The sequence below is a fragment of the Ailuropoda melanoleuca genome, chromosome 5 (assembly GCF_002007445.2).
Source record: "Ailuropoda melanoleuca isolate Jingjing chromosome 5, ASM200744v2, whole genome shotgun sequence".
In the NCBI taxonomy this organism is placed as follows: domain Eukaryota; kingdom Metazoa; phylum Chordata; class Mammalia; order Carnivora; family Ursidae; genus Ailuropoda; species Ailuropoda melanoleuca.
In genome coordinates, this window is record NC_048222.1 from 110027341 (window position 1) to 110055248 (window position 27908).

A 27908-nucleotide genomic window follows, 5' to 3' on the forward strand; every position below is an offset into this window, starting at 1 on the left:
ACTGCTGATATTTCATTCATGAAAGAATGAATATAACAATGTTTTTTAAGAATTTCTTTTAAATTTGCCTTTTTTTTTTTTAAAAAAGGAATTTTAGTTTGTGAAATTTCCTATCTGTAGAAAAATAGAAGAGTCATTCAGTTGACTGTATGCTCTTTACCTGGATCTTTGTGGCTTATTTTGTTAGTGGTTTGATGTTTGAGTCTATGGATAACTGGTTAATGTCAAATGAATACCTACTAATCTTATGTTATTAATGAGTTAGGTTTATGTTGATTTTATCCATATCCCCCAACATTTTTATTTCATAATTTTTAAAACCCCACAGAGTTAAAAAAGAAATATGATGAACACCTGAGTTTCCTTCACACAAAATTAATTTTAATCAGATAAAAATCTCAGTTTAAACCATTTTTGGACTTAAGTGTTAGCATAGACAAAGCATACTGAACCTGGAATTACCCTATAGTAACAGAGCTTGGTTTGGGTTATATTACAGTTTTTATCTATGTTTTATATCAGGCTAGAGAAAACAATTTCAGTAGGCAGATGTCTTTAGAGCTATATATTGTTTGAGGAGAGTGGGGCAGGGGGAACCTTTTTGAATGTATAATTTTAGTGAGTGATTATTATGTTATTTATTTTTAGATAAGAACATTCTTCGATTCTTCTTTAATCTTGGTGTAAAGGTATTTATATTTTATCATTTTAAAGTTATTTTTAAGTCAGTAGTATGTTAAATTGTCAGTATTTAAATAATCTTAACTCTATCTTGTCAGTAAATAACCTAAGGTTTACTAAATCACATTTAAAAACAAGAATTTTCAATAGTGTATAGCTTGTTTTAAGTGGTGGTTTGAGGCTACAGTATTTGCTTGCTTTTCCTTTTAACTGGCAATGTTTTAACCGTGTGACTATATTCAGGAAATAGTCCTTGTGCCCTGGGCAGCCTAGTGAAAATGCTCTCATTGAGGAATTCAGTGAAAGATCTGGGTTTGAAATTCTGTTCCATCACTTTTTAGCTGTATATCCCTGGGCAAGTCATTTAATGTATCTTAGTCTAGCTTTTTTGTTTGTGTTATGTGGATAATCTTCCATTCGCCTCATTTGTTGAAAGGATCAAAGGAAAGAACTTGTGAAAGTTCTCCTATGGAACGTGATGTGTTCACTAGCAGAGCGGAGGTATCCTTTGGGAAGTGGTCAGCCTAGAAATAGCTTGTCATAGAGACGCTGGAGGACTCTATGTCCTTGTCAGTGCTGTATTATCTCTGTTTTGGATTAATTTCTGTGGGTTTTATTTTTTTTATTTTTTATTTTTTTTAAAGATTTATTTATTTATTTATTTGACAGGATAGAGACAGCCAGCGAGAGAGGGAACACAAGCAGGGGGAGTAGGAGAGGAAGAAGCAGGCTCACAACAGAGGAGCCTGACGTGGGGCTCGAACCCATAACGCGGGATCACGCCCTGAGCCGAAGGCAGACGCCCAACCGCTGTGCCACCCAGGCGCCCCTAGATTAATTTCTGTGGGTTTTAGACCATTGACATAAGAAATGAAGTGCCCTACTGTAGCCTACTGGTCGTTTCATAAAAGGAGACTCAGTTAATTTTATCGTCTACAGTATTATTGTCTAGTTTTATATTTAACTACTTAACGTTGGCTTCAGCTAATTGGCTAATTTGCCAATTAACTGGTAAATTTTTATGTTTGGAGTTTAGCTGGCCCTTTGCAGGGGGAAAGATTTGCTTTATTTTCAGTATTTCCCTTCTCCGACTGGAGGTCTAACTTAAATCTTTGAAGCTGGAATGCTCTCAGGGCTCCTGAACCTGTCGGGTCCTAACATTGGGGGTCATCTACTTCTCTACCAGCGTTTTTCTGGCAGAACAGAAAGGTCCAGACCAATTAACTAGTTGGCATGGGCTCACACAGTGAGTTAGTGGTAGAGCCAGAACACGAGTGCAGGTGAAGCCAGAGGGCCAGTGATTGAGATATTCAAAGCTGGAGGCTCAGGTGCTTGATGGTGGTTGTTTCTGCGATCTGTACCACCCCAATTTTTTCCATGCAGTTACAGCCAAAGGATGGAATTAATGATCATGATAATCTGTGGGTGAGTTCATCATATTGTCTCCTATCACCTCAATACTAGAACCTTGGGTTGGTTTCAGGTTAGGAATAAAGAATAGAATCTTACGGCAGTGACTTAATTTTGTAATTTCTTTTCATATCACAGTGATGATACAGTCTTTTCATATCACAGTGATGATACAGTCTTTGCAGGCATGAAAAACTTGAAGCACTCGCTCTTAAACCCCCCCTTTTGTTAATGTAACTGTTTTTGTCTCTTTTAGGCATATAGTTGTCCTATGTGGGCCCCACATTCTTACCTGTACCCTCTGCACCAGGCCTACCTGGCAGCCTGCAGGATGTACCCAAAGGTCTCTGTCCCCGTGTATCCTCCAAATCCTTGGTTCCCGGAAGCTCCTTCTGCTCAGAACGAAAGTGATTGTACGTGTACTGATGCACACTTTCCTATGCAGACTGAGGCCAGTGTTAATGGTCAGATGCCACAGGCGGAGATTGGACCGCCAACGTTTTCTTCACCTCTGGTTATTCCTCCATCTCAGGTGTCTGAAAGTCATGGACAGTTGTCTTACCAAGCTGATCTTGAATCTGAAAACTCTGGGCAGCTGCTTCATGCCGAATATGAAGAATCACTAAGTGGCAAGAATATGTTCCCGCAGCCGTCCTTTGGACCGAATCCATTCTTAGGCCCAGTTCCCATTGCACCACCTTTCTTTCCTCATGTTTGGTATGGGTACCCTTTCCAGGGATTTATAGAAAATCCAGTAATGCGGCAGAATATTGTTCTGCCCTCTGATGAGAAAGAATTGGATCTGCCCCTGGAAAATCTGGATCTGTCTAAAGAATGTGGTTCAGTTTCCACAGTAGATGAGTTTCAGGAGGCCAGAGGTGAAGGCGCAGATTTGCTCCCTGAAGCAAGTGTGAGTAAGCATGAAGGCCGGGCGGAGCAGTCGTCCCAGACACCTAAGGCGGATCTGGCGTTGGCTTCCATCCCTCCTGTAGTAGAGGAAAAGGCCCGTCTTCCCACTCAGATTCTCAACAGAGAGAGAGAAACTGTGTCTGTTGAACTTGAGCCTAAAAGGACCATTCCAAGTCTGAAAGAAAAATCAGAAAAAGTGAAAGATCCTAAGACTGCTGCTGATGTGGTCAGTGGGGCCAACTCTGTGGATAGTAGAGTGCAGAGACCAAAAGAAGAGAGTTCAGAAGATGAAAACGAAGTGTCTAACATTCTGAGAAGCGGTCGATCCAAGCAGTTTTATAATCAGACTTACGGAGGCAGGAAGTACAAAAGTGATTGGGGCTCTTCTGGTAGAGGAGGATATCAGCATGCGAGGGGCGAGGAGTCCTGGAAAGGGCAGCCAAGCAGAAGCCGAGATGAAGGTTATCAGTACCATCGAAATGCCCGAGGACGGCCTTATCGCGGGGATAGGAGGAGATCGGGGATGGGAGATGGCCATCGGGGGCAAAACACTTGACGGTTGTTGCTGTGGTATTTTAGAGCAGAAACCTCTTCTTAGGTGGAATGTTTCTGAAGGCTTTAAGAAAATACATTAAAATAAAAACCCAAATTGGAACTATCTCCTCCCCTCCCCTTTGGCCCTCACCCCCATCCTGGACAAGAGATTTTGGATATGTGTTCAAGGGGCAGGTGAATTCCTGGCATTGCCATTTTCCTTTGTTCAGAATCTGTGTATCAGGTAACTGCCCCCATAAAAAGGAGAAAATAAGTTTGTTAAAGTATTTTTTATAAACAGCTTAATATAAAACGTAGATTTAGTGTTTGGTTTTTTTCCTTATGTAAGTTTAATTTCAAATGTTGGAAATGTGTGCTTTATAGTGTTTACTAAAGTGACAAGAAAAATACCATTTGACACACTATAGATTCCAAAACATAACATTGCACCAAATAGAAATGTATATTTTATTATGCAATGCCTTAGTCATAAACTGGGCTCAAATAATTCTTAGCCTAAAACACTGTTGTCTTTTCAAATGCTTCCAACCCAAAGGCCTTTCATCTCAATATCTGTCAAACTTGAATAATGTCTTCTCTTTAATATTACACATAAGGCAGCCTATTAACCTGTGTCTTAGAAATGTTGTATATAGTTCTTTTAATATTCATAGGGTATATTTTTGAATTTTGGTGAGTATTTGTTGAACTTGAGATCGCATACAAGACAGATGTTTAAGAAATAATAGGAAATCTAATGAAATGGCTGTTTCCACCAAGAATTCCTAGCACTGGTGTAAATATCATGGTGCCTACTTGAAAGAAATGTAGATGCTATGCATTTTGAAAATAATCTGCATCTGTTAAAACTGCAGAAGTTTTTTAATGCCACTTTAACACTAATGCACTGACAGATTTAAATATTTTGTGAGAAGAAATGTTAAAAATTTTTAGCTTGACAGGTTTCTATGGAGTTACTGTAGTTTTGTTTTTCTCTTTGCACCATTGGTTATATGTATCACTTTACATTTGCATGTTCAACTTGTCACTCGCCTGGAACTATTTTACAAAAAAAGGATGATTGTGATTTCTAGTTCTTTTCTAGAGGATGCTGCTAGAAACAGGTTGCTTTGCGTTTTATGGCTTGTTTACCCTATCGGTAACCTAGCTCTTCTGATCCTGCTTCTTTTCAGTCTTCGCAGTATTTACAGAAATTCCCTTTGCATGTTGCACTCTATTCTCAGTTGGAGATTTAACTCTGAATCAACATAGTATTCATGCATCTGTGTTACTCTGTAAAAATAAGTGTAGCTTATGGTTCTTATTTGTACATACCAATGTGAAAATCTACCCTTTTTTTTTATGTTCTCTTTTGATCAGGAAGTTTGAGTGCTATGCAAATAATGTAATTTCTCTTTGCATGCCATGTGTAATATACCTAGCCAAAAGTAGATTTTGTTTTTTAAAGGCAAATTACTTTTAAAGGCAAATACAATTCACTTGAATTTGACAAACTGAAGCAGATGAGTTTTCTGGGTTCTCTGATTACCCACAGGAATGTTTGGATGCCAGTTAGGCTCAGTTGAATCTCCACTGTACTGTAATAATGGTTATTTACCTCTGTGTTGTTTTAATTACCTGATGTCTGTGTAACTGCTGATTTGAGTAGTCAGTAGCATTTAGATGTTTTGTAACATAAGATTTTAGAGAGCACTTTGAAAGATAACATTTTATTATGATGGTGCTAGGTAAAAATTTGTAAAGATGGATGGTTGTGTAGAAAAGAAAATTTCTTGGGAGAACTTGTTGGAAGAAGTTTCTTTTTGTCACCTTCTAATCTAGAACAATTGGGGAAGGTACTGCCGAAGCCATTTTTTTTCTTAGTTAACATCAGCAGTTGTTAATGGAATGAGAAGATTATAGGGTCCCTCCACTTTCAGCTAATGCCTTTTTTATGTTCACATTAGCTTACCTGATAATTTTTATGAAAACACATTTAGAGATAATGACCAGATTTAAAAGTTCAATAGAAGTTTGATCTCAGGAGTCCAAAAGAAATTATTTCCAGTGTCTTTTTGTTTTATTGACTGAGATTTGATCTCCATTTCTTCTGGAAATGTCTAAAATGTGGATAGGAAAGAATACTGTTCATTTCTTCACTGTCACTCCGTCTTACCTCAGTTGAGTAGTGGAATGCTCTCTAGTTCCTGCAGGAAAATACCAACTTGCTTCCTGTTTCCGTATCTCACCTCCAGGACAGGATGGAAACAGTGCTGAAAGAGAGGCTTTATCAGATTGTACTCTACGCAGTGACCTCTGGAATAGAAGAACTCTGACTTTTGATCATTAGTTTTAAAATTATTAGTCTTTGCATGAAGGTCAGTTTTACTTTTTTCCTTTAGTTTTGTTTTAAATGTATTATTAGTGCAGGGGATTTTGCCTTATGCTGAGGTCAAACTAGGGCCAAGCAAGCTTTTGTTCTCCTTCATTTTAACTGAGTCATAAGGTATGTTGACATGAGATACAATGTTTCTATATAAGAGAAAAACAGAAGCTTGGAAGTGAGAATCACTTGTATTTTGAGTTAGAAATTATGCAACTTCACTGTATTATGATTATACACATTTTGAAGAACAGATGTTTAGAACGACCAAAGCTCACCTGTTCTTTTTTGTTAGTTGCTTTTGCCGAACTTGATTCCTGTCCCTTTGCTTTTAGTATCGTATGTATTTCTCTTGAGTCCGGTTTCCTCTGTTACGCCCTCAGCTCTTGTTCCACGTACTCACTGGCAGTAGGATGCTAGCATCTGTGTAGTCGTTGTCGTCTTGTTTCCTGGTAACCCATATGTTCATTTTCATGGCTGACCTAAGCTCACACCCTGTCTTGACCTGTCAGGAGTAGGTCTTCCCAAACCACAATGTTGATAATAGCTTATTTGATGCAAACTGTGTATATTCTTGCAGTGTGTTTCCTTTGTGATTCAAGGTTGAATTAAAATGCCTGTGAACTGCAAACTTGCTTATGATTGACTTGGTGCAATAAAGTTCCTTTCTAACCATTTCTGGTTTAGAAAACATTCAGCCATCCTAGAAACTAGCAATATTTATTTATGCCTCATTTATTTTACCTTTGGTTTTAGATGAGGTAACCTTAGTCTTTCACTTATGGGTACTAAGCAAGGTCCATTTTAGTGTAGCTGAAGAGAATGCATATTTGGCTACACGATTTCTGTTTACTGTAATTTGCTTCCTATTTAATGTCTAAATGCTATTGTGTTTTTGTTTAAAATCTTAGTAATGGCTCAGTTCCAGTATGTCAATTTCAAAGAAGTAAGGTTTTGCTACTAGTATCAGCCATTTACTTTCCCACTAATTGGGATTTCCCACTAACTGGGAATTTCTTTCCCCCCTGAAATATAAGTTTTAGAAAATCTTAGAAGAGGGGTGGGTGCATGTCTTACTGCTGGGAAACAGCAACTTTGGGGTTGAATTTACTTGAATGGATTAAAAATTGCATTGTTACAGAGCTAGAAGAAAATTTATGTTTGAAAATGATAATAGCCTTACACTGAGTACAAATAATACTTAAAAGCATGTGAAGATGTGATCATTTGTGATGTTACTTGTAAAAAAAGTATATACATATCTTTTGAAGTGTTGAAAGGAAAATAGTACTTTATATTCTTTATCATATCACTTTTTGTAAGTGTTGAATATATTCCTGTTTATTTTTCTATGTTCTGTTTTGTAGCCTTAAGAAGTGTTTCAAACATATCTGAATGTATAAAATAAGAGTAAATGCCCTACATGGTGTGATGCTGCATTATATATAAAACTGTGTGCATATATTAAATTTTGTCTCTTGATTCTGCTTGTGATTCTTTGGTTTCAGGGTTAACCAAGTAATATAGCATATAAATCTGAAGAGGAGTTTTAGTAAGCATCTGAAAATAAGAGATGATTTCCATGGTTTCTATCCAGTCAGAAGATAATTCTAATATGTGCAACTAAAAACCATGTGGGATTTATAATCTCTGGGGTAGATACTGTTATTTTCCCTACTTCATATATGTAAAACTGAGATAGGCCAAGTAGTTTGAGTACGGTCATGCACCTAATAAGTGATAGAATTTGGAGTTTGACCTAGCTCTGAGTGGTTTTAGAACTAGCGCGCTCTCCCATTTTTTCCAGCATTCATTAAATGAAATGGGATGTGTAGACTAAGAATAATTTACAGATGAAACGACTTTTTTAAAAGTTCACATTCAATACAGGCATACCTTGTTTTACTGTGCTTTGCTTTATTGTGCTTCGCAGGTACTGTTTTTACAAATAGAAGGTTTGTGACAACCCTGCATTGAGCAAGTCTGTTGGTCCCATTTTTTCAACATTTGCTCACCCTGTTAACATTTTGGTAATTCGTGCAATATTTCAATCTTTTTCATTGCGTTTGTCGTGGTGAACTGTGATCATCTGATGGTCAGATGATGGTGAGCATCTTTTAGCAATAAAATATTTTTAAGGTTGTGTACATTGTCTTTAGACATAATGCTATTATTGCACTTTATAGTCTAAACATTTATATGCACTGGGAAACCAAGAAAATTCTTTGATTCCCTTAGACCCACAGTATTGCTGAGGAGGTGTACCTCTATCACTTGTCTAATGAAGAAAGACAAATCATTCAGAAGTTTTACTTGAAAACTGAGGTAGTAGGGACACAAACACTTTTTCAAAAACCCAAGTTTCTTAATTCTTGTTTAATCTACTTATTATATGGACTTTGTCTTAAGAATGGCTTTCCCAGGAAGGAGAGCCTGAAAGCAAGCCTGCCTTTTCAGTACAAGTGTTTGGTGGAGAGGTGAGCTGGGAACAGGGGCAGCAAGCCGGGAAAGTAAGTTGGTTAGACATGGAACCCGGTTTTTGGGGATTGCCCAAGCGGGTGAATGAGGTATCACAGAACCTTGGAATGGAGGGAGAGGGAGAAACGAGAAGCGCTTTGCTGTTAGCTGTGAGTCAATAGGGAAGCTGGAGTATGAGGAAACAAGAAGGTTGTCTCTTGGTGTTGGGTGGAGCCCTTTCAAAATTGGTCACTTGAAGTGGATAGGATAAAATAAGGTGAAACCAAGTGACCAGAAGTGTTCTATACAGTTTCTCTTCAAGTTTTCTATAGTTACAAGGGCTTGCTTTCCACTTTGAGTATTTATGTTTATCTAGGGAATAGTATGAGAATGTAGACTACAAAAGAAGGAACTTAAACAGCTTCCTTTCGTAAACCCTAAATTTACAAAGTTCTTCTAAAAGTGAATAATGCACTCATCAGAATAGTGAAGTTACAGACATTAGTTATAAACATCATGTTAGAATTTTTAAGATTGATCTGAGTTCATTAGAAATTGGAGCTTCAAAGTCCATCCTTTTTACATACATACTATTCCTGTGATTATATTTTTCACATTTAGAAAAATCTAGATCAAAAATGTAAATACAGATGAACAATGTGATTCTCATGGCCTTCTAGCCCTTTTAATATTTTACTTAACTGTCAGCGAAAGTTCTGTGTAGTAAGCTAATTTTTTTAAGTGAAAACTGGCTTTGGACTAAGCAGTAGAAAACAAAATAATGCTTTGTACCTACCTAGGGATGTACATATTATTATGTAACTTGTTGAATATTTCCTATGAATTCTTTTCTAAATTAGAAGTCAGTAAAAGCATTTAAGTCCTTCATAATTTCATAAGGTGTATGTAATTATATGAGATATTCACAGGTTAGGGCCAAAAACGGAGACCAGAAACCAGAGGTACAGACTTGAAGTGGCACTAAGACTGCAGCCCATGAGAAGGGATGGATGGACATGGTTGACAATCTGATTAGCTGAGAACTGTGTAGGTCTGGGAGAGACTGGAGCACATGCAAGGTTGGGAGATGGAACAAACACATTTGCATTAAAGCCAGGAGCATCCCAGTAAAAAGGGCAATCAGTAAAAATTCCCTATACCTAAATATCCCAAACACTGAGCATGTTACCATATTTGTTTACAAGCTACAATGAGAAGTGGTTCCCAGCTGTTGGTAATAACACTTGGGTCACGTGGCAGAAACAAATATAGAGCTTTTGGAGAGACAGACCTGTTTGACTTACGGTAGCCTAAATGTATTTCCCTCTAGTAAGAAATCTGGAGGGAAGTGGCAGTTGCAATTAAGCAGTTCTAATTTGAAGACTAGCAACCTTATAGCTTTCTGGGCGTTTCCCTGTGTCACCTTATGGACACAACAAATCCTTAAGAAGCAGTACCAGGTATGTATCTCCTTTTATTAGGAAATCAAGAGGGCTTCCAGAAACACTCTAAGAGACTTGTACTTTGAACTTACTAGCTAGAACTGGGTCAATATGGCTAGAATACTGAGGGAGGACTGTCACGATTGGCTTAGTGCATTCATGACCTGCCATCTGGGGCTGGGCACATGCTACCCGTCAAACTGGAAGGAGGGAGGTGCTGGTGAGTACAAGGTTGGGTGGGAAGGAAAAGGGGGAGTGTTTGGGACACTAAACCTCAGAATTTTCAGAGATACAACCTCACATCAATTCACAGACCAAATTACAAAGAAAAAATCTGGGTTAGTGGGTGGTTCAAAATACTAAGACAACAGGGGCACTTGAGTGGCTCAGTTGGTTAAGCATCTGTCTTCAGTCCAGGTCACGATCCCGGAGTCCTGGGGTAGAGCCCTACATAGGGCTCTCCCTCTGCCTGCCGCTCCCCTGCTTGTGCTGTCAGATCTTTAAAAAAAAAACACTAAGACAACAATAAAAATCACAAGCTTCTGAGTAACTGCTACCTTAGTAATTCTAGCTGCTTCTCTAAGTGGCTTTTGCTCTCTTCGATCCCTACAATGAACACGTAAAAAACTCGAATTTCTATCTTGAAGGCACTGAAAATCCACACGTGCCTATATCCATCCTTTTCCCTCACTCATCTCCATGCCCATGCTGATTTCTGCCTCGGACCTGACGTTTATTTTGCCTTACATTGCAGATTTATCATGTGTTACAGGTGCTACTTTTTCTGGGAGCTACCGCTTTCACTTAGCCCTGACTCTCCAACCCAGAAGAGCAGTTTCTCTTCTACACCACTGAGTGCGCATAATATGCCAGACACTGGGTTGAGAGCTTGACATCAGTGTATCTCAATGTTAATGGATACCAATGAAATTCTAGAACAAACAGTAGTTTATCCAGTCTTCCTACTTTCTCTCTGGCACAATAGGTTTATGCCAACATAGAAGGCAAACTACATGCCAAATGCCAAAATACGCAAGCAAGAGATACAGGACTGGGCTTGAAGATGCCATGGTCTAAAATTATGCTAATATTGCTGTACACTGGTTGAACATAATATTCTCTTTATTGAAGATTTAAAAACTTAAATGATCTCTGAACAGTTGTAGATACATACAGCATACAAAATTCAAAAGGTAATGGCTATTATGTGTATTTCATTTTCTTACCTGTTCTTTAACCAAGTTGTTATTCCCCAAAGACTTATTGAGTATCCTTTTGGTATTTTAGTATTTTGTATATTTTCATATAAATGGTGTATTGTGTTGCACTATTTAGGGAGATTTCCCAATTAGGACATATTGAACATTCTTTCTAAATGTAATAGCTAACATCTGCACTGTCGGTGTATTTGAGTTGGTATTACTGATTTTTATAGAAAAACGTTTTTCTTATGTTAGCAACTGTAAAACCTTTCTTATTGCTATATAAAAATTTAACTAAATCTGTATTTTAAAAATTCATTTACATGAACAATATAACTAATACATATTCTGTCATTAGCAGTAAGTAGAAAGAGCTGTGCTCTCATCACAAGGGTTTTCTTTAGGACAGAATACGAATCAGTAAGTAAAAACAGCTTTTGTCTTATTTTATTCAATATACTTGAAATCATCATTCACAAATTTAACCTATCCCTAAAAATAGGCACTACTTATTTTAGTATAATCCCATTTATGTACAAAACAAACCCTTTACATATTCACACTTAGGTAAGTGCACAGAAAAAAACCCATAAAAGGATATATATTATTAAATGCAAACACTGGTAACCTTTGGGAGGGTAATGTGAGGAGAGATCGTAACATTTTATTACATATATTTCAGTAGGTTTGAATTTTTCACAACAAATGTATTTATGGATTACTCCTAAATTAATTTTTTAAAAGTCCTAACGGGGACCAGTTAAACCATATTTTCTATTCACTGTCTGCATATTAACACTTCTATTGTTTCAAGGAGCTCTAACAGTCTTCAATAATTTCCAGTTCTATTTTGCTTGCCCCATTAATTTATTTAGCAAACTCTTTTCCTCACTTGTAGTATAAGTTAGTTCCAGTTCAGTGCATTAAAAGTATAATTGAAAGTGGTGTCACACTACATCCCACTGTTCAGACTCAGGAACTCAAAAGATGTGGGTAAGTTTCTAGAGCTCTTGCTACATAGTATCCAAAACTGCACCCCCCCCACCCCAAAGTCAAATAAGTCTGATCATGTCCTCTACATCCAAGCATGGAGGTGAATATACTTGGTACCAAGAGGTACTTTACATTGCTATCTGGGGATTTGTTTGCATTAATATTGCCTTTAGGAAAGTGGCTCACGTCCTTGACTGCCCATTAGAAATCTGTGGAAGTTTAAAATTACACAGATGCTTAGACATCAACTCTATAAAGATTTTGAGCCTATAGTTTTAAAGGAAGCCAATATTCTTTAAAATGCTTTTCCTAAATTTTGATCAGTGATTATATAGTTGCGTAAAGAATGACATTACTTTGTGAATTACAGAATATAGAATCTTATGGAATACTAAAACTGAATAAATTCATAAAGTTAGGGTTTCTTCTGGTGGATGGGGGGGAAGGGTAATGAAATGATTTCTGATACTCAAAGATATTCAAAAGCACCAAAAACACTGTAAACAATGCTTGGGAACATGGCCATTTTCCAACAATGGTGTTTTGTAGTAGATCTCTTCCTTTGAAAGTCTAAACACACTGAAAACATAGTGCAAAGACCGAAAACAAGTAACAAATATAATCCTGATGTTTATTTATTAAATTTCATTAATGGAGTCTTCGACCGGCTTTTAAAATATGGGCAGTTTCATTATAGAGGAATATTTGGCAAACTCTAAATACGGAAAGCTTTTTCAAGATTTTTAAAAGGCGTTAACACTGGTCAGCATTTGGTACATGAATATGATAACACCTACTGAAAATCTTCCCATACATCATGAAAACTTGGAGGTAATTTGTGTAGCTTGAAATGTCTTCATTTTAGGATGGTATACACAAAAAGGGCCTTATTAAGAACAAAAAAGTGCATTTTCTGTGTTCAGACTATAATTTACAACACAACTGGCTTTTGATGTTACATTAAGTAAATTAAATTATACTTCAAGCTCCAGAGTATGTGGGGCATAAAACCTGATTAAAGTTTTATATGACAAAAATCCCAATAAATGTTTCTTTTAAGAAATGGCTTTTCAATATTCTGATGCAGCTTAGTCATCCAAGAAAAAGTAGTTTCCACTCTTCTTTTGTTCTACATCCTGAAAAAGAAAGCAGAGAAACAACAAAATCAACACCATTCTCCTATACGTAGGGGTCGATTTTCACTCACAGTATCGGTTAGCAGTGTTTACAACCGCATCTATACAGCCTCCTCTGCCCTCACTGCATCTGGATATTCCTGGGTCCCCTAAAGCAAAGGCAAGATTAGTACCTCCGTTACTCATCCCTACCCCCTACCATCAGTAAACTTCCCTTGGTCCACCTCAAGCACAGCCCCTTTATATAAAATGCCTTATTTACATATGTAAAATTTTATTATATAAAATACTATTTTCAGTGAAACTATTAAATTCCATTTTCATCATTTTGACTTTAAAACCCTAGTCCAAAAGGTTAACGCTGTCAGTATGAGAACTGCCTATTACACAAAATGCATATTCAAGTATTTTTTCCCAGTACTGTTTATAGACTGGCCAGTAATGACCCATCTATCTATCTGCCTAGGTGCTTCCTTCTTAGGATTGAGATATGATGACTACGATAAGTGGGCACAGAGAAATGATGACTGGGTATATCTGGGGCCAGAACCACGGGTCTCTACTAAGAAAATGACAAATACAACATTTGTTAACACTTCAGAAGAAATTCTTAGGAAAATCAAGCAATGCATAAGTGTTGTAGAATTCAGTTCCTCTTTTCTACCTAATATGATTTTTAAAACAAAAACTTTTCAATTTTAAGTCAGAACTTGTAATTTCATTATCTTGGCCAGAGAGTAAAATAATTTATAAACAAAATACACAGCAAAGTCTAAAGACATCAATACACTGTGTCAGGCACTTGAGAGTACATGATGTATATAGTGACCTGGTGGTCTCTCTTTTCTAAGAGGTCATAGTTTAGTAGCAAAGCTAGAGTACAAATATGAAAATGATAAAATCTAGTAAATGTTAGTATTAAGGACAAGGGCTAGAGAGCCATGAAATATAAGCAGCATTCTACGTAGGCACTGCAGTAGACAAAAACACAGAAATGGTTTTTTAGAGTTCATTCACTTTTTTTCCCTAAGTGACCAAGAAATTACTGCTTTTCAAAAAACCTGTTCCACGCTTACATCAATTGCAGGGGGCATGATAAATAATTTTATGTACCACAAAGAAAGGAAAACACTGCCAGTTACACTGACAAAATGTTTTTCCATTGTGTAGAATTTTATGCTCCTGGAAGGAGCGTGTCTGGATTCTTAAAATATTTTAATCAGGTGTTGGCTGTTGTGTATGCACTAGAAGAAAAAGAGATGAGAGAAACTGGTCACGGTATTTATTTTGTTTTGTTTTTTTTAAAAGATTTTATTTATCTGAGAGAGACAGAGAGACTGAGAGAATGAGTGGGGGAAGGGGCAGAGGGAGAAGCAGAATCCTTGCAGAGCAGGGAGCCTAACATGGGACTTGACCCCAACCAGGGCCATGACATGAGCTGAAGGCAGATGCCTAACCGACTGAGCCACCCAGGTATTTGTAAAAACTTCTGTTTCAACAGTGAATTAGGGTAATCTTTCTGAAGATATTTAAAATGGCAATTAAACTCAACACAGGCAGTACAACAGTGGGTACAATTCTGAGACAGCATGACCGGGTCTGAGGCTGCACAGCAACAGCAACATCATAATTACTGCCTACCAGACTGAAGGATGCCCTCAGATATTCACGTGAAAAATACAAATCTTAGAATTAACAAAATGACATAAATTTTTTCATGAAACAGTCTTCCAATTTGAAATATGCCTTTCAGTTATTACGAGAAATTATCCACAACTTAAGAATTTTTTTTCCCTACCTTAATTGAATTGAGTTTGTTTATTCTTGGCCTATAGTTGTTTGGATCTCTTCTGAATGTGATTTCAAGCTGAGACAAAAATTTATTCATGCCAGCCAAAAGGGTCTGAGGACTAGAGGAAAAATAAGATCTGTCAATTGTGATTAAAATTTATTCCACAAATTTAACTACATTTTGGGATGAAGAGTATTAAGCAACACGGTTCTCTCTAGTTCCCCAATCATAAGTTATCTAGATAATAGTATAATCACAGCATATTACAAATTCTATGTTCAGAAGGGTCTTTGCTTGGACCGTTTAGTTTGTTTTGACTATAATATTTTTGTGCCAAACAAACCCAGTTTAATCTATGTTTCCGATCTGGAAAAAGAAACATTTAAAAAATACTTCAGAAAAACAAAAGGTTAATTAGGAGATTACAGAGTTTCCAATCTGACATTTTAAGGGGAGAAGAGAATTTAACAGAAGAGGTAACATTAACATTAGAAATTTGGCACTGGAGGGAATATGTACAGCACAATGGATTGTACTCATTATTCCTTTTTCAATTTCTATGCTTTATTCATCTTTTTTACCCAAATTAATTCTTAAAGCATATTAAACTGCATCACACTTGTGGAACATTTTAAACATTTTTGTAAATACAAAAGATTGTTTGAATTCAGTAAGCTTTATATAGTCTATGAAATTTCCCTCTCAAATACGTTCTTAATTGGTAAACAAATTTAAAATGAAAACAAAGGAATTTTGGGAAGAAGCTGTAAGTACTTTCATTTTTTGGATGAATTATTCAAATAGTAACTCCATTCCTCCCTCTCTAGTATCAGAAAACATGTTGGAATCACACAAAATTGCTATTTTTACAGGAAAAAGATGGTGGCATACCATTAATTCCGTATGTTTCAACCTAACATAAGGTATTAGCACTAAAAAGTATAAGAAATTTCTCATTAAACGGATTTGAATGTTAGGCTTCTCTATATTACAAGTGCTCTCAATAAAGGAAAATCAGAGGAAAAAAGGGGAAACGGCAAAATCTTTCATTTCTGCTGTAGATCAATACCAGATATTTGGGTTCTACTGTGAGCATTACCACTAGCAGTGTAAGTTGGACAAATCATGTAAACTATGTGCATATTGTTTTCTTTATCCGCTGTATACAACATCAATGGTTTTCAGGCAATCAAAATCCTAATCTGTTTTGAAAATCCAAATAATAAAGCAAACAAAAGTTAACTTGCAAGAAAAGGTGAGCGGCCCAGAGCTCTGCATGCCTATTCCCTGGGTTAGGAATTCTATAGTCTGAACACTAGTCTTTCCAGTCCCATCCAGTATTCAACATGAATAATCCTGCGAGTCACACAATCATTCCTAGAATTTCTGGCTACCTCTTTAAAAATTAAAATGGTATGATTAATGTTTATAAGCTTAACGGAAAATTTTGGTTAATAACTTTCTAATTGTCAGAACTTATAATTAGGCTTGAATGTTCCAGAAAATAGTTTTACCTGTTTGCGACTGTGTTCTTAGATGGAATGCCATCAAAAACGATGACTCGATCTGCTAGATAGGTGGCCATAATGAAGTCATGTTCCACAACAAAGGCTGTCTTCTTAGCATGGAGTATGAAACTAAAATACATGATTTTGAAAATGTTTCCAGTTTTCTATTATCAACTATTCGAATACTGTATTAAGCACCACTGTATGCCGGTGCATGTAATTAAAACTAATACTCTCACTGGCAGGACATTACCGTTTGACAACTCGAGCTGCCATCAATCTCTGCTCAGAATCCAAATACGCAGATGGTTCATCAATTAAATAGACATCAGCAGGCTTGCCCAAACAAAGAGCTAAAGCCACTCGCTGCAGTTCACCACCAGATAATGTCTGCACCTATTTGGAGAAGAAGTTTAGCAAACTATGTAGAGACACCCAAAGTTTAAAATAACAAAATAAAAATCAGAGTGTGTACTTCCTGATCGATGATGTTTTCAATCTGCAGAGGCTTCATCACATCAGTCACAAATTGTGGATGAGTGTAAGCGTCTCTTATCTTTTCATGTAGCAACTGTCGGACACTTCCCTATTTTTAGTGAAAAAATTATCGAGACTTTATTTCAGTACAGAACTCTTCTAATTACCAATCTTGGCAAAGTTAAGCTGCAGAGCAAAAGAAGTGTATCAATTTGCCACCCAGAGATATGATAGTATTTTTATTGCTTTTTCAGCATCTATAGCATGTTCTGAAATTTTTAAGTTAAAAACCCATCATGTCCAACAAGTAAAAAAAAAAAAGCATCTTAAAATCTGGAAGTAATAAATGATGACTTTCAACAAAGATACCATTTGACAACAGGAGTTAATTTCAAGGTCAGCATGGGTATCAAGTACCCCCTGGCAATCAGAAAGTTAACACAAAATGCGTAACATGATAGGGATGACTCTTAAAGATTGTGTCTTGTGCTTGTTATTTCAGGAGAGGGCTGACTGAGTCTGAGAACTTAAAAGCTAAGATCATACAAAGGATCAACAATAACATTTTTATTGTAAGCTAAGCTATCTCAAATAGGCCTAACAAAGTGGTACTGAGTACAAATATTATAGTTTCAATTTCATGGATATGCCACACTGTGTTTATCCATTTATCAGCTGATGGACACTGAGCTGGTTTTCCTTTCTGGCTATTATGAATAATGCATTTGTGTGCAAATTTTTGTGTTGAGACAAGTCTTCATTTCTCCTGGGTATGTATCTAGGAGTGGAAATGCTGGTTCATATGTAACTCTATGTTAATCATATGAGGAACTGTCAAATTTTTTTTTTAAAGTGGTTCTTACCATTTTACATTCCCATCCGCAATGCATGAGGTTCCAATTTTTCCACATCCTCACCAATACTTGTTACTGTTTTTTAAGTCATCCTACTGGGTGTGCGTATCTCACTGTAGTTTTATCTGCATTTCCCTAATGACTAATGGTGCTGGGCACCTTTACACATGCTTATTTGACCATTTGTACATTTTCTTTGAAAAAAATGTCTATTCAAATCCTTTGCTCATTTTAAAAACTGAGTTGTAATAGTTCTTTATATATTCTGGATATAAATACCTTATTATTAGATAAATAATTTGCAAAAGTATTCTCCCATCTTGTAGGTGGCCTTTTACTTTCTTGCTGATGTTATATGCAGCACAAAACACATCAAATTGTGTTTTTTTTTTTTTTTTTTTTTTAAAGTAAGTTCTACACCCAACATGAGGCTTGAACTCATGACCTCAAGATAAAGAGTAACACGTTCCACTGACTGAGCCAGCCAGGTGCCCCCACATTACATTTTTATTTTGGAAAAAGATGTCAAACAGATCTTAAAAGTACGTCCTAACAATGGAAATGAATCAAGGACTGATGTCTTAATACTCTTCCTTAGCCACTTCTAGTAAAACTCTAGAGAAAATAATTAGAAGAATTCTGATACAGTGAAAGATTAAAGCTATAGGCATATGTGTGTATAAACTTTCCTTTAATAACCAAATAACAGAATAATAACTCACAGTTGATTTTGGACTGATTTTCTGTGGCTTGTAACTGACATTTAGAACCGGCACTTCTCCTGCAAAATAATGCAAATAAAGAAGACACTGAAAATTACCCAGATCTTCAAAGTTTCCTACGTGTGACAGAGTAAAAACAGTCAACAATATACAACAGTACCTCCTTCATCAGGCTTAAGTCTTCCAGCGAGCATTCTGATAAATGTTGTTTTACCAGTACCTGCCAAAACAACACACAACAGAAGACTTGAAAGATGGTTCACATTTATAGTAAATCACCATGTACACTCCTGGGTTTTAGTGAGAAAATAGTTTTAAAGATATACACTGACACTACTGAATTCTGAAGGTTATACAGAAAAATACTTAAAACTTTCATGATTCACCTCTGAAGTATCATTTGGAAACTAAATGGGAGGAATATAGACTAATAAATCTTATTAATAACAATTTGAATAAAGAGATCTAGAAAAGACAAAGTCTTGGGTTAGTTTTTAAAAGACTTATTTAGCTAAAATACCAATACAATTTATTGTTAAGTAGTACAGTATTACGATTGATACCACCATCCTTATAAATCCATTTATATGAAATACTTAAGTCAAATGCAACCCAGTTCAAAATTCCTCCATTAGGTAACGACTGACACATTGGAAAATCCTCCTAGGGAATTTCTACAGATTTGTAAGCTGTATGTATACAATTCAAATCTTTTCTTTTCTTTTCTTTTTTAAATCTTGAAAGCAATACCAGACATTTGGTACTCAATTTCAACTCACAGCTCTATTTATGCCAGCAATCTAATATTGAAAATTCAGGTGATGCAACTATTTACAAAGATAGACTAGCCTGAATTTAAAATGAGAGCTCAACTGGATAAATGCAAGAAAAAATTTTAAACTAGACTGTTTCTGAATTACCTTTACCTATTTTATCCTTTCCTTCCTCATCTGTTTCTAATATGAATAAATGTCCTATTAATATATACACAGAAAAACTAGCTTGGAAAAAAATCTTATTTTCACTACAGGTTATGAAACAAAATACAAAAAATACAAACTTGACTGAATGACAGTGAGATTAAGTCATACAACGTCAGAAAACATGAACTACACTGAGAAATGTATGGATTCAGCCTAGCTCCCAGACTTATAACTGAGTCAAAGTTTTTCATGGAGTAGATAAAACTAAGTTACTGGATAAACAGAACAGACCATCAAATAAAGGAAACAAGGCAAACTTACCATTTTCCCCCAACATCACCATGATTTCAGAATCTGTAAACTCTCCAGCTACAATTGCTAGCTCAAACTCTCCCATCTTTTTCTTCATTCCAGGATATTTATACATACACATCTTTTTAACTTCTTCTTCATTTGCTGTCTCAGCCACTTTAAAAACAAGTGATGCATCCCTGAATCTCAAGTTTTCTGTTGGAACGTAGCCATCCAAAAAAATGTTTATGCCTGTTGGAAAGTCATTGGCAACAGATTAGTAAAGATCAATTAAAGACTATTTTTCTCCACAGCAAGAAATGATCATATAAAAGCAAAACCCTAGGCTCTCTTGGGAGCAATCTAAGCATAGATTTCTAGTATCTGTGGATTTGTGGTAACATGCAGTGACAACATGTATCTATGCAAGTTGAAATGACCTATGCGTATGTATGCGCCTATATGTATTATACAAAGCGTATCTTTTCATTACGATGTGATTTTTATAAGATTAATTTTTCCATCAAGTTCTATGCAAAAGAATACGGTGCCATTTCTGCTGTATTTTTAAATCAAAGCTTGCAATTTTTCTGAAAAAAATGACAGGTAGGTAAAAATGGAATATTTTCACAGATTGACATAAAATGATATAGTTTGGGGAATAATTTTTTAAATAAATAATTATGAGTATGCATTTTCACATGAGATCTAGCTACCACAAACTGAAGTTATAATATATACTACATTTTTTCAGATTAGTTTTGCAGGTTTGTAATACATTTATAGTAATGAACGGACTTCATTTAACATTTTTTTGGCTTCGCTGTACAAAAATAAACACCATTATCTAAACAGATTTTAGTAACTAAAAGAAAACATATTGTACATGAGAATCCCTCAATACTAAAACTGTTAAAATCCACAATGGCAGACACAGAAATGAAAAAGTGGGTTATTTGGGAAAAATAAAAAGATCTGTTTTCAGTGTTTCCTATATTTAAGATAATAAGAGAAAGATAGTAGCTCAAGCCTGTAAGGTCTTGAAAGAAAGCCTAAGGATATTATTCATCTCCGGAACTGAGAGCCATATTGGGGTTTACAGCCTCAGCCTAGAACATAGGTGTTCAGTATTAGCTCAAAGAACAAATGAACGGATTCTGCCAAAATCAGCATTTTTTTTTTTTTTGGTCTTAAAACTACTTAAAACTACTTAAAACCTATAAATGTGAGGATAAAAAAATTAAAACCAAAAACTAGACAGGAATATAAAGTTGAAGGAAATCTTAGTGGCCATTTAATCCAGACACCTAATTTATCAGGTAAGGGAATGAAGGCTCAGAAAAGTGTGACTGTGCAAAAAACCATTATAACAAACCAGCCTTTCCGTTTTTACTGCAATGTTTCTTGTCAGTTTAAGACAGGTCAAACTATAATTGCCTTTCCAGTTATACAGTTCAAAGAAAGCTTTGACATATACGTATGGCATTAATTTCAGAATATTCATGGAAAGCAGAAAATAAGTTCTAATTTACTTGAATTGTTTTAACAGATGGGGAACATCAAAAACTTCACTAGGAACCATTTCTTAAATGGCGTAGCTTTTAGACATGGCATTTATAACTAGAATTGTGTAGAGTGAATGCCAGCTGCCTATACCATTATCAACACAATTCTGGACTTACTACATGGTATAGAGTAGGTACTCAATAATAAGTATTTGCTAAACTGAGAATAAAAAATTGTTTTTGATATCATCTTTTAAGACTATTGGAAAGAAAACTGGGCAATCTCACAATTTTCCCCTTAACATATATTTATATCAAATGTACAAACAGATAAGTGAGAGCAACTCCTTCATCTTATCCTAACCTAAAAACTTCATGTACTTTTTATAAACTAAAAAGCTATTGCTGCCTTTTTATGTGAAGTGTATGGTGCAATATAAATTTCTTTTCCCAAAAGTTTCTTAGGTATCTCAAAAATGATCTCTTTGAAGAGATCACTTTAAAAAAAAAAGGAGCCTGCTCAACCTAAAGACTACATTAGTAATTATCCTTGTAAAATATGGTATTTTTTCAAAGTATGAACTAGGTAGTCCTTCTGGGTGTTCCTAATTGTTCTAGACTGTCAGCTGAAGGCACACCTAGAGAGATGAAATATAAAGTAAAAGAGGAGGAAGAAATCAGGGGGAAGGAAATGACAAAGAAATTAAAAGGAAAAAGGCATACCAGGTAGAGATTGCACTGACATTTGTTTCAGGAGCCACTTAGTGGTAGGTTATTTTTTACTTTTGCCTAACTTGCTTAAGTAGAGAGGAGACATGGAAAAGAGAGGCCAGAGAGTCCCTCTTTCCTGAAAGTAGAAGGAATAAATGAAAATATACTTACTAATAAGCTATTTTATTAGACTTTGAGTTACTTTTTAAACCAACTTACTAAACTACCTTATTTTAATATACTTATTAAACTATAAGGCTTTTTAGACAAAAAAAATTAGGTCTACAAACTTAAGATACAGATTACAGATAAATTTGAAACATGAAAACAAGATGAACACTAAATAAATTTTAAGAGTTTCACCATTGGTATTGGTCTTTCAAAGATAAAGATGACGGATACTACAATGATGCTGTAGAAGCCAAAATACAATAAAACTCCTTTTAAGATCGCAGAGTGAAACTGAGAAAGCATTTCTACCCCTCTAATAAAAAATTCTCCAAAATGAAATGTTTGGAATAACTGATGGCTATAGCCTCATACACATACATTCTGCTGAATGATTAAATTCCATTAAGATCGGAGTTTTGGATAAATATTAGAGCCACATGTAATTACTTAACATCAACAATAATACATTTTCTAAGCATTAAAGTGAACGAATACAGCATTGTGGAAATAGTTTTTCAAGTTACCTTCTCTTACACTAAAAGGCATAGTGACAACACCATAAGCACTTGGTACGCCATATAAACAGCAGATGAAGTCAGAGAGATAGTCTAATACACTTAGATCATGCTCCACCACAATGATATATCTGCAAATCAATATAGATTTTTATTTTTAAATGTAACATAACATAATGAAATTAAAATTATATTTAATTACAATTTAAACTCTTACACAGAACAGTGTAAATGTCAGGAAAACAGATACATTAAAAAAAAATTAAATGTAGAGACCATACTAAACAAAAGCCTTAGAACATTTTCTTTAAAATAAGACTCATTATCAGTCTTCTGTTTCAAACTGTTTTCCTAAACTAAAAGGAAGGGGAAAAAAATTAACAGGAAACAATTTATGGATACATGAAATAAATGTGTTTTGCCAATAAAGAATGCATTTTAAAATAAACGTTACCAAGCAGAAACAATTACAATAGGTTTAAATCTGATGTAGCCTAAACTCTTTATTATGCTATTCATCTTATAGATTAAGCCCTTCTAGTGGTCCTGTCCCATGTGCTAGCTGTAGTAGGGGATGCAGAGAATAACAGGACAGGATGCTTAACTGGAGAATTTTCAATTTAGCAGGGGAAAACAAGGGATAGACAGGAAACATTACCAAAAAACCTACACAGCCAAGTATGTCCTCTAGATATAAAATCCAGTGAAGGTCAGAAAGGAAACAGGTGTGTACTGGAGTACTATATAAGTGGGATGGGATATGACATGACTTTTGAAGTGGTAGGAAACAGTACTGCTAGTGTACAAACTATCAGACAAATAACAGTCGTTAACACTTTTATGCAGCACTTTATTCCTATCTGAGTTAGTTCAAAATGTTAAAAAAGCCATGTCCTAGAGACACCTCAAATTCCAACTTAATTTGTTTCCTATACAAATAAAAATTCTCCTAACTGTATTAATGGAATCATCACTCCTGTAAAAAAACAATAAAACTAATTTTATTCTCAATGATATACTGTTTAAAACGTCAAGTCTGTCAACTCTTTCTCAACAATGTCTTTTGTGCTCATTTCATTCCTTTCTTTTTCGAAATGCCTAAACTCTAGTTCAGGCTCTCAGATTTCTTTGAATATTACAATAGACTTTTAACAAACCTCATTTTTTTAGGTTTCCAGATATGGCTCTCAGTTGCAAACAAAACAAATGAACAACCTGAGACTTTCTTTCAAGACTTTCCAAAACTTCAGGTACTATTTCTCTTCATGTATGTATGAAGCACACTGAAAATGGATCTTTTGTTTCCTGAATAATCCACTTTTTCATTTCTATGTGTCTAAGGACTGTTCCTTCTCCTAAATGGTCTCCTGTCTAAATCTCACCTGTTGAAATCTTACTCAACCCTGTAAGGTCCATCACAAATACTACCTACTGTAGGATCACCCCTCCTAATATGCAAATGAGCTTTCCCCAACTCTTGATCCTTTCTAACTCTGAATTGGATTTTATTATTTTTGAGTTATTTCTACAAACTGTTCCCAAATTCTATGAAGTGAGACAGTATAGTACATTTTAGCACCTCTATGATTTTTAGTCTTGTGATATGTACCAAAGAAATGTTTAATAAAGTTGTTGAATGACAAAATGAAGAATTTGGACTTATGCTAACTGGCAATGGGGGAAAATGGTAGGTTCTTAAATAGCGTTGTCCAGTAGAACTTTCTATGGTTATGAAAATGTTCTAGTGTCCATATTCGGTACAAGTAGCTACTTGGAATGTGGACCACGTGGAATGTGAGTACTGTGACTGAAGGAATGAATTTTTAATTTCAATTAAAATTAAAATAGCAACATATGGCTAGAGGATACAGCACAGTTCTAGAATAAGAGAACAAGAAAAAACATCATTTTAGATTAATCTGGCAAGAAGAAAGAACCATAAGCTTTTTAAAGGAAGCTATCACAGCAATCTAGGTATCTGGTGGTAAAAGGAATGAAAAAAAAAATAGGGGCAGGTTTAATTATGAAAAGAAAATATTAAAAGGAAATGTTTTGGGGGCACCTGGTGGCTCAGTTGATTAGGTGTCTGCTTTCAGCTCATGTCATGATCCTAGGATTGAGCACCACATCTGACTCCCTGGCTCAGCAGGGAGTCTGCTTCTCCCTTTCCCACTCCCCCTGCTTGTGCTCTCTTTACCTCTGTCAAATAAATTTTAAAAAATATCTTAAAAAAAATATTTTCTACCACATTGGTAGTAAGAAGCATCAATAAAAATGGCAAATCACACAAGTGAGCCAATACTCATCCTGCCTTGGTATCTTTGTTGGTAATGTGCCATTTCTGGAGTAACTGTCTACTTTTTACCATTAAAATCTTCATGACTCATTGTAAGGCAGCACAGTATCATCTGGGGCTTTTAATTTGCTTTGAAAAGAAGAAAAAAAAACCAGGTCAAACCTTCTGATATTGCTACCTTTAAGTAGAGCTTATACAGAGGTCTAAAATGTAAAAAAGATTTAGGTGTGCCACTCTATTTTCTGATGGTTTGGAAAGAAACAAACCAGCAGCATAATGAGAAATCTATGCTCTGAAAATCTTACAATTAATTTTGGGTTACCTGTTGGTTTTTAATCTTATCAAAGATGTTCTTGGAGGTTAAATGCCAAAAAATCTTATGTATTAGTGTCCTTTCTTCAATCCATGCTCTATTTCTTGTTTTAAGGATATGATCTCTGAATCTTTTTACAGCATTAAGACTGAACGTTGCCTTCACATGTCACAGAATTTCAGGATGCATATACTTGTCACTTTTTTAAATCAGTGTATCACTTACAAAGAGATTACTTTAATCCTTTATCTATAACACCCAAGACAGTTGTGAAAATGTCTAACACAATCATTTCCTTCACTTTGTCAATCTAATTTGTTTTGACATGTAATCCTTATTACAATTAAGGTTACTGCCCTCTCAAAATACAGGACTGCAGTGATTTGCCTGAACATTTACATATTTTTTAAGATTTTATTTATTTATTTGAGAGAGAGAGAGAGAGAAAACACATGTTAGTGGAAGTAGGGGCAAAGGGAGAGAATCCCAAGCGGACTCTTCTGAGCGCGGAGCCTGACTCAGGGCTCGGTTCCACAACCCTGAGCTGAAACCAAGAGTTGGACGCTTAACCGACTGAGCCACCGGGTGCCCCCTGAACATTTACATACTAAGATTCAGGTCAGCTGGTTATAAATTACTTTCCTTTTAGTTCTTTTTATTACAGTTAGGATGTTGTATGATATTTAAAAAAGAATTGTGTGAAAATAGGTATCTACGATTTTCATAATAAGAGGATATAAAAATATTTTATAAAAAGGGGCTAGGGTTGAGAACCACTGACTTGACTGCTTGTATATTCTTTTCTTTACCACATTGTGAAGTCTTTGAATACTGGGACTACATGTTACATTCTTATATTCCTCAAAGAGTCTATCATAATGTCCAGGCCTACATAAGAATGAAAATTATAGCTACTATTTGGCTCAATTAACACTGTCTCTTTATCACTGATATTTTAACTTTCATTTCAAAGTATATATGTGGCTCATTTGTACCTTTAAGAATCTAAAGAGAAATGATAAATTCACCATGGCTTTATTTTTCAGACTCCTATTAAAATATATGGAAATAGTCTTCTCATTCCAGTCCCTAAACCTCCCTTCTGAACTCCGAGTTCAATCTCCTTCTCAATCTGCTGTATTCTGGTAACTTGCACAGATCAACTTCTCAGTTTTCTGATGCTCTTTTCTGCTGTCCCCAGTCTGTCTCAGCTGTTCAGCGAGTTTTTAATGTCACAGCTTTACTCTCAATTTCTAAGTCTGTTTGGGTTTTTTGAACATTTACCTATTGCCTTTTTGTGGTACCATATTCTTAGGATTTTGTACCCTTTTATGTTTTTATTTTAGATACTATTACTTTGTAGTTTCTTTGAGAGTGTCACCTGAGACATTCTTGAAGGTCTAATTCTGTTGTCTGTTGTGTCTACTGATTAATTTGCAGATGGTTTCCTAATTTCATTTGGATCATGAGATTTTTCTTGTAGAAATCCTGTATGACCAGGGTTGAGGGCATATCCTTGCAAAGTGGTTTAATATTTGCTTCTGCTAGGTACCATAGGACTGAAGATTCTAGGACCCTCTTTTTACGTTACTTTCTTACTGTGAAGAGTTGAGACTCCCCTGATAATATAAATTTTAATTCCATATCCATGTGAGCTGCTGGTCAACAATTATATTTGAAGGGGAGCCATCCCTTCACTCTCAATGAGCTCAGTGAGTGACAGCTATGCTTCACTATGTCAGCTATGCTGACATCTTCATATGCTTGTGTTTTGCAGATAAAGCAGTTGAGAGTCCTGGCATTTTATGTGTGATAATGCAATACGCAAGGCTTTGTCTCCTGCTCTTGAGTGGTTGTTAAAGCCCAAGACCTATTACAGATGAGCAACATCCCTCAGGAAACCCATCTCTTGGTCCCTTCCCTTTAATTTCTCTTTGATTTTGACCCCTAGGAATTTCTTTTGCACTCTTATATTGGCTGTGTATTAAATCAGTCACTGATAGAAAGGCATAGAAAATGCTACACAGAAAAAGATCCCTGGGTTTTGGCCATAGCTTTGCCATGTAGTAAATTTGTAACCTAGACAAATAACTACCATTTCTGACCTTAAATTTCTTCATCTACAAAATGGGAATACCACCTAAAGAGTCTAATACATAAGACTACTATGAGGCTCAAAGGAGAGAATGGATTTAAAAATTCTGCAAATTACAAAAAAAAAAAAAATTCTGCAAATTACAAAAGTACCCCATAAACACAGGGTGTTGTGATTACTTAACAGGTTAAGAACCCTCTGGAGTTCAGTAAGACCCTAAACAACTAGAGTTACTCTGGTGATCCTTATAATGTTCTAAATTTTGTGCATTTGAGTGACTTATCCATTTGAGGATCTGGTAAAAGCTAATGATCTGCCTCCCAGAAATACATACACAGATGCCAGAACTTTCTTATCATTTCAGAGTATCCGTAGGCTACCTGGAGACAGGCATAGTAGTTAAATAAATCTTGCATTAAGGCCCTCTGTTCTAGATAGAGGAAGGCTGATTTCAAGCAGTAGCTCTAAATAACCAAAACAGAAAATATACACATGTATATGACATTGATGATGCCAGTGTTTAATTTTTAGAAATTTGTATAACTCCCCAATTAAAACAATACAGACATATACCAAATGTGTACTTAC

The 27908-nt window shown here is 35.6% G+C and overlaps 2 protein-coding genes across 5 annotated transcripts in view; one reads left to right on the forward strand and one right to left on the reverse strand.

Moving 5' to 3' along the window:
* OTUD4 (OTU deubiquitinase 4) overlaps positions 1–7399 on the forward strand; it is a 43636-nt gene extending 36237 nt beyond the window's left edge. For all 3 annotated transcript variants that reach the window (XM_011221022.3, XM_011221020.3, XM_002916242.4), the window contains exons 20-21: positions 649–689; positions 2348–7399. In XM_011221022.3, coding sequence (XP_011219324.2) covers positions 649–689; positions 2348–3556 — 1250 coding nt within the window. In that variant the 3' untranslated portion in view covers positions 3557–7399. The remainder of the gene's footprint in view (positions 1–648; positions 690–2347) is intronic.
* Positions 7400–11443: 4044 nt separating this feature from the next.
* The window catches only part of ABCE1 (ATP binding cassette subfamily E member 1), a 30244-nt gene continuing 13779 nt past the window's right edge, over positions 11444–27908 (reverse strand). For both annotated transcript variants that reach the window (XM_002916235.4, XM_034661562.1), the window contains exons 10-18: positions 22626–22747; positions 19745–19966; positions 18661–18720; positions 18501–18559; positions 16923–17033; positions 16701–16843; positions 16454–16576; positions 14946–15057; positions 11444–13147 (exon numbers count right to left, since the gene is read on the reverse strand). In XM_002916235.4, the coding sequence (XP_002916281.1) occupies positions 13100–13147; positions 14946–15057; positions 16454–16576; positions 16701–16843; positions 16923–17033; positions 18501–18559; positions 18661–18720; positions 19745–19966; positions 22626–22747 (1000 nt within the window). In that variant the 3' untranslated portion in view covers positions 11444–13099. The remainder of the gene's footprint in view (positions 13148–14945; positions 15058–16453; positions 16577–16700; positions 16844–16922; positions 17034–18500; positions 18560–18660; positions 18721–19744; positions 19967–22625; positions 22748–27908) is intronic.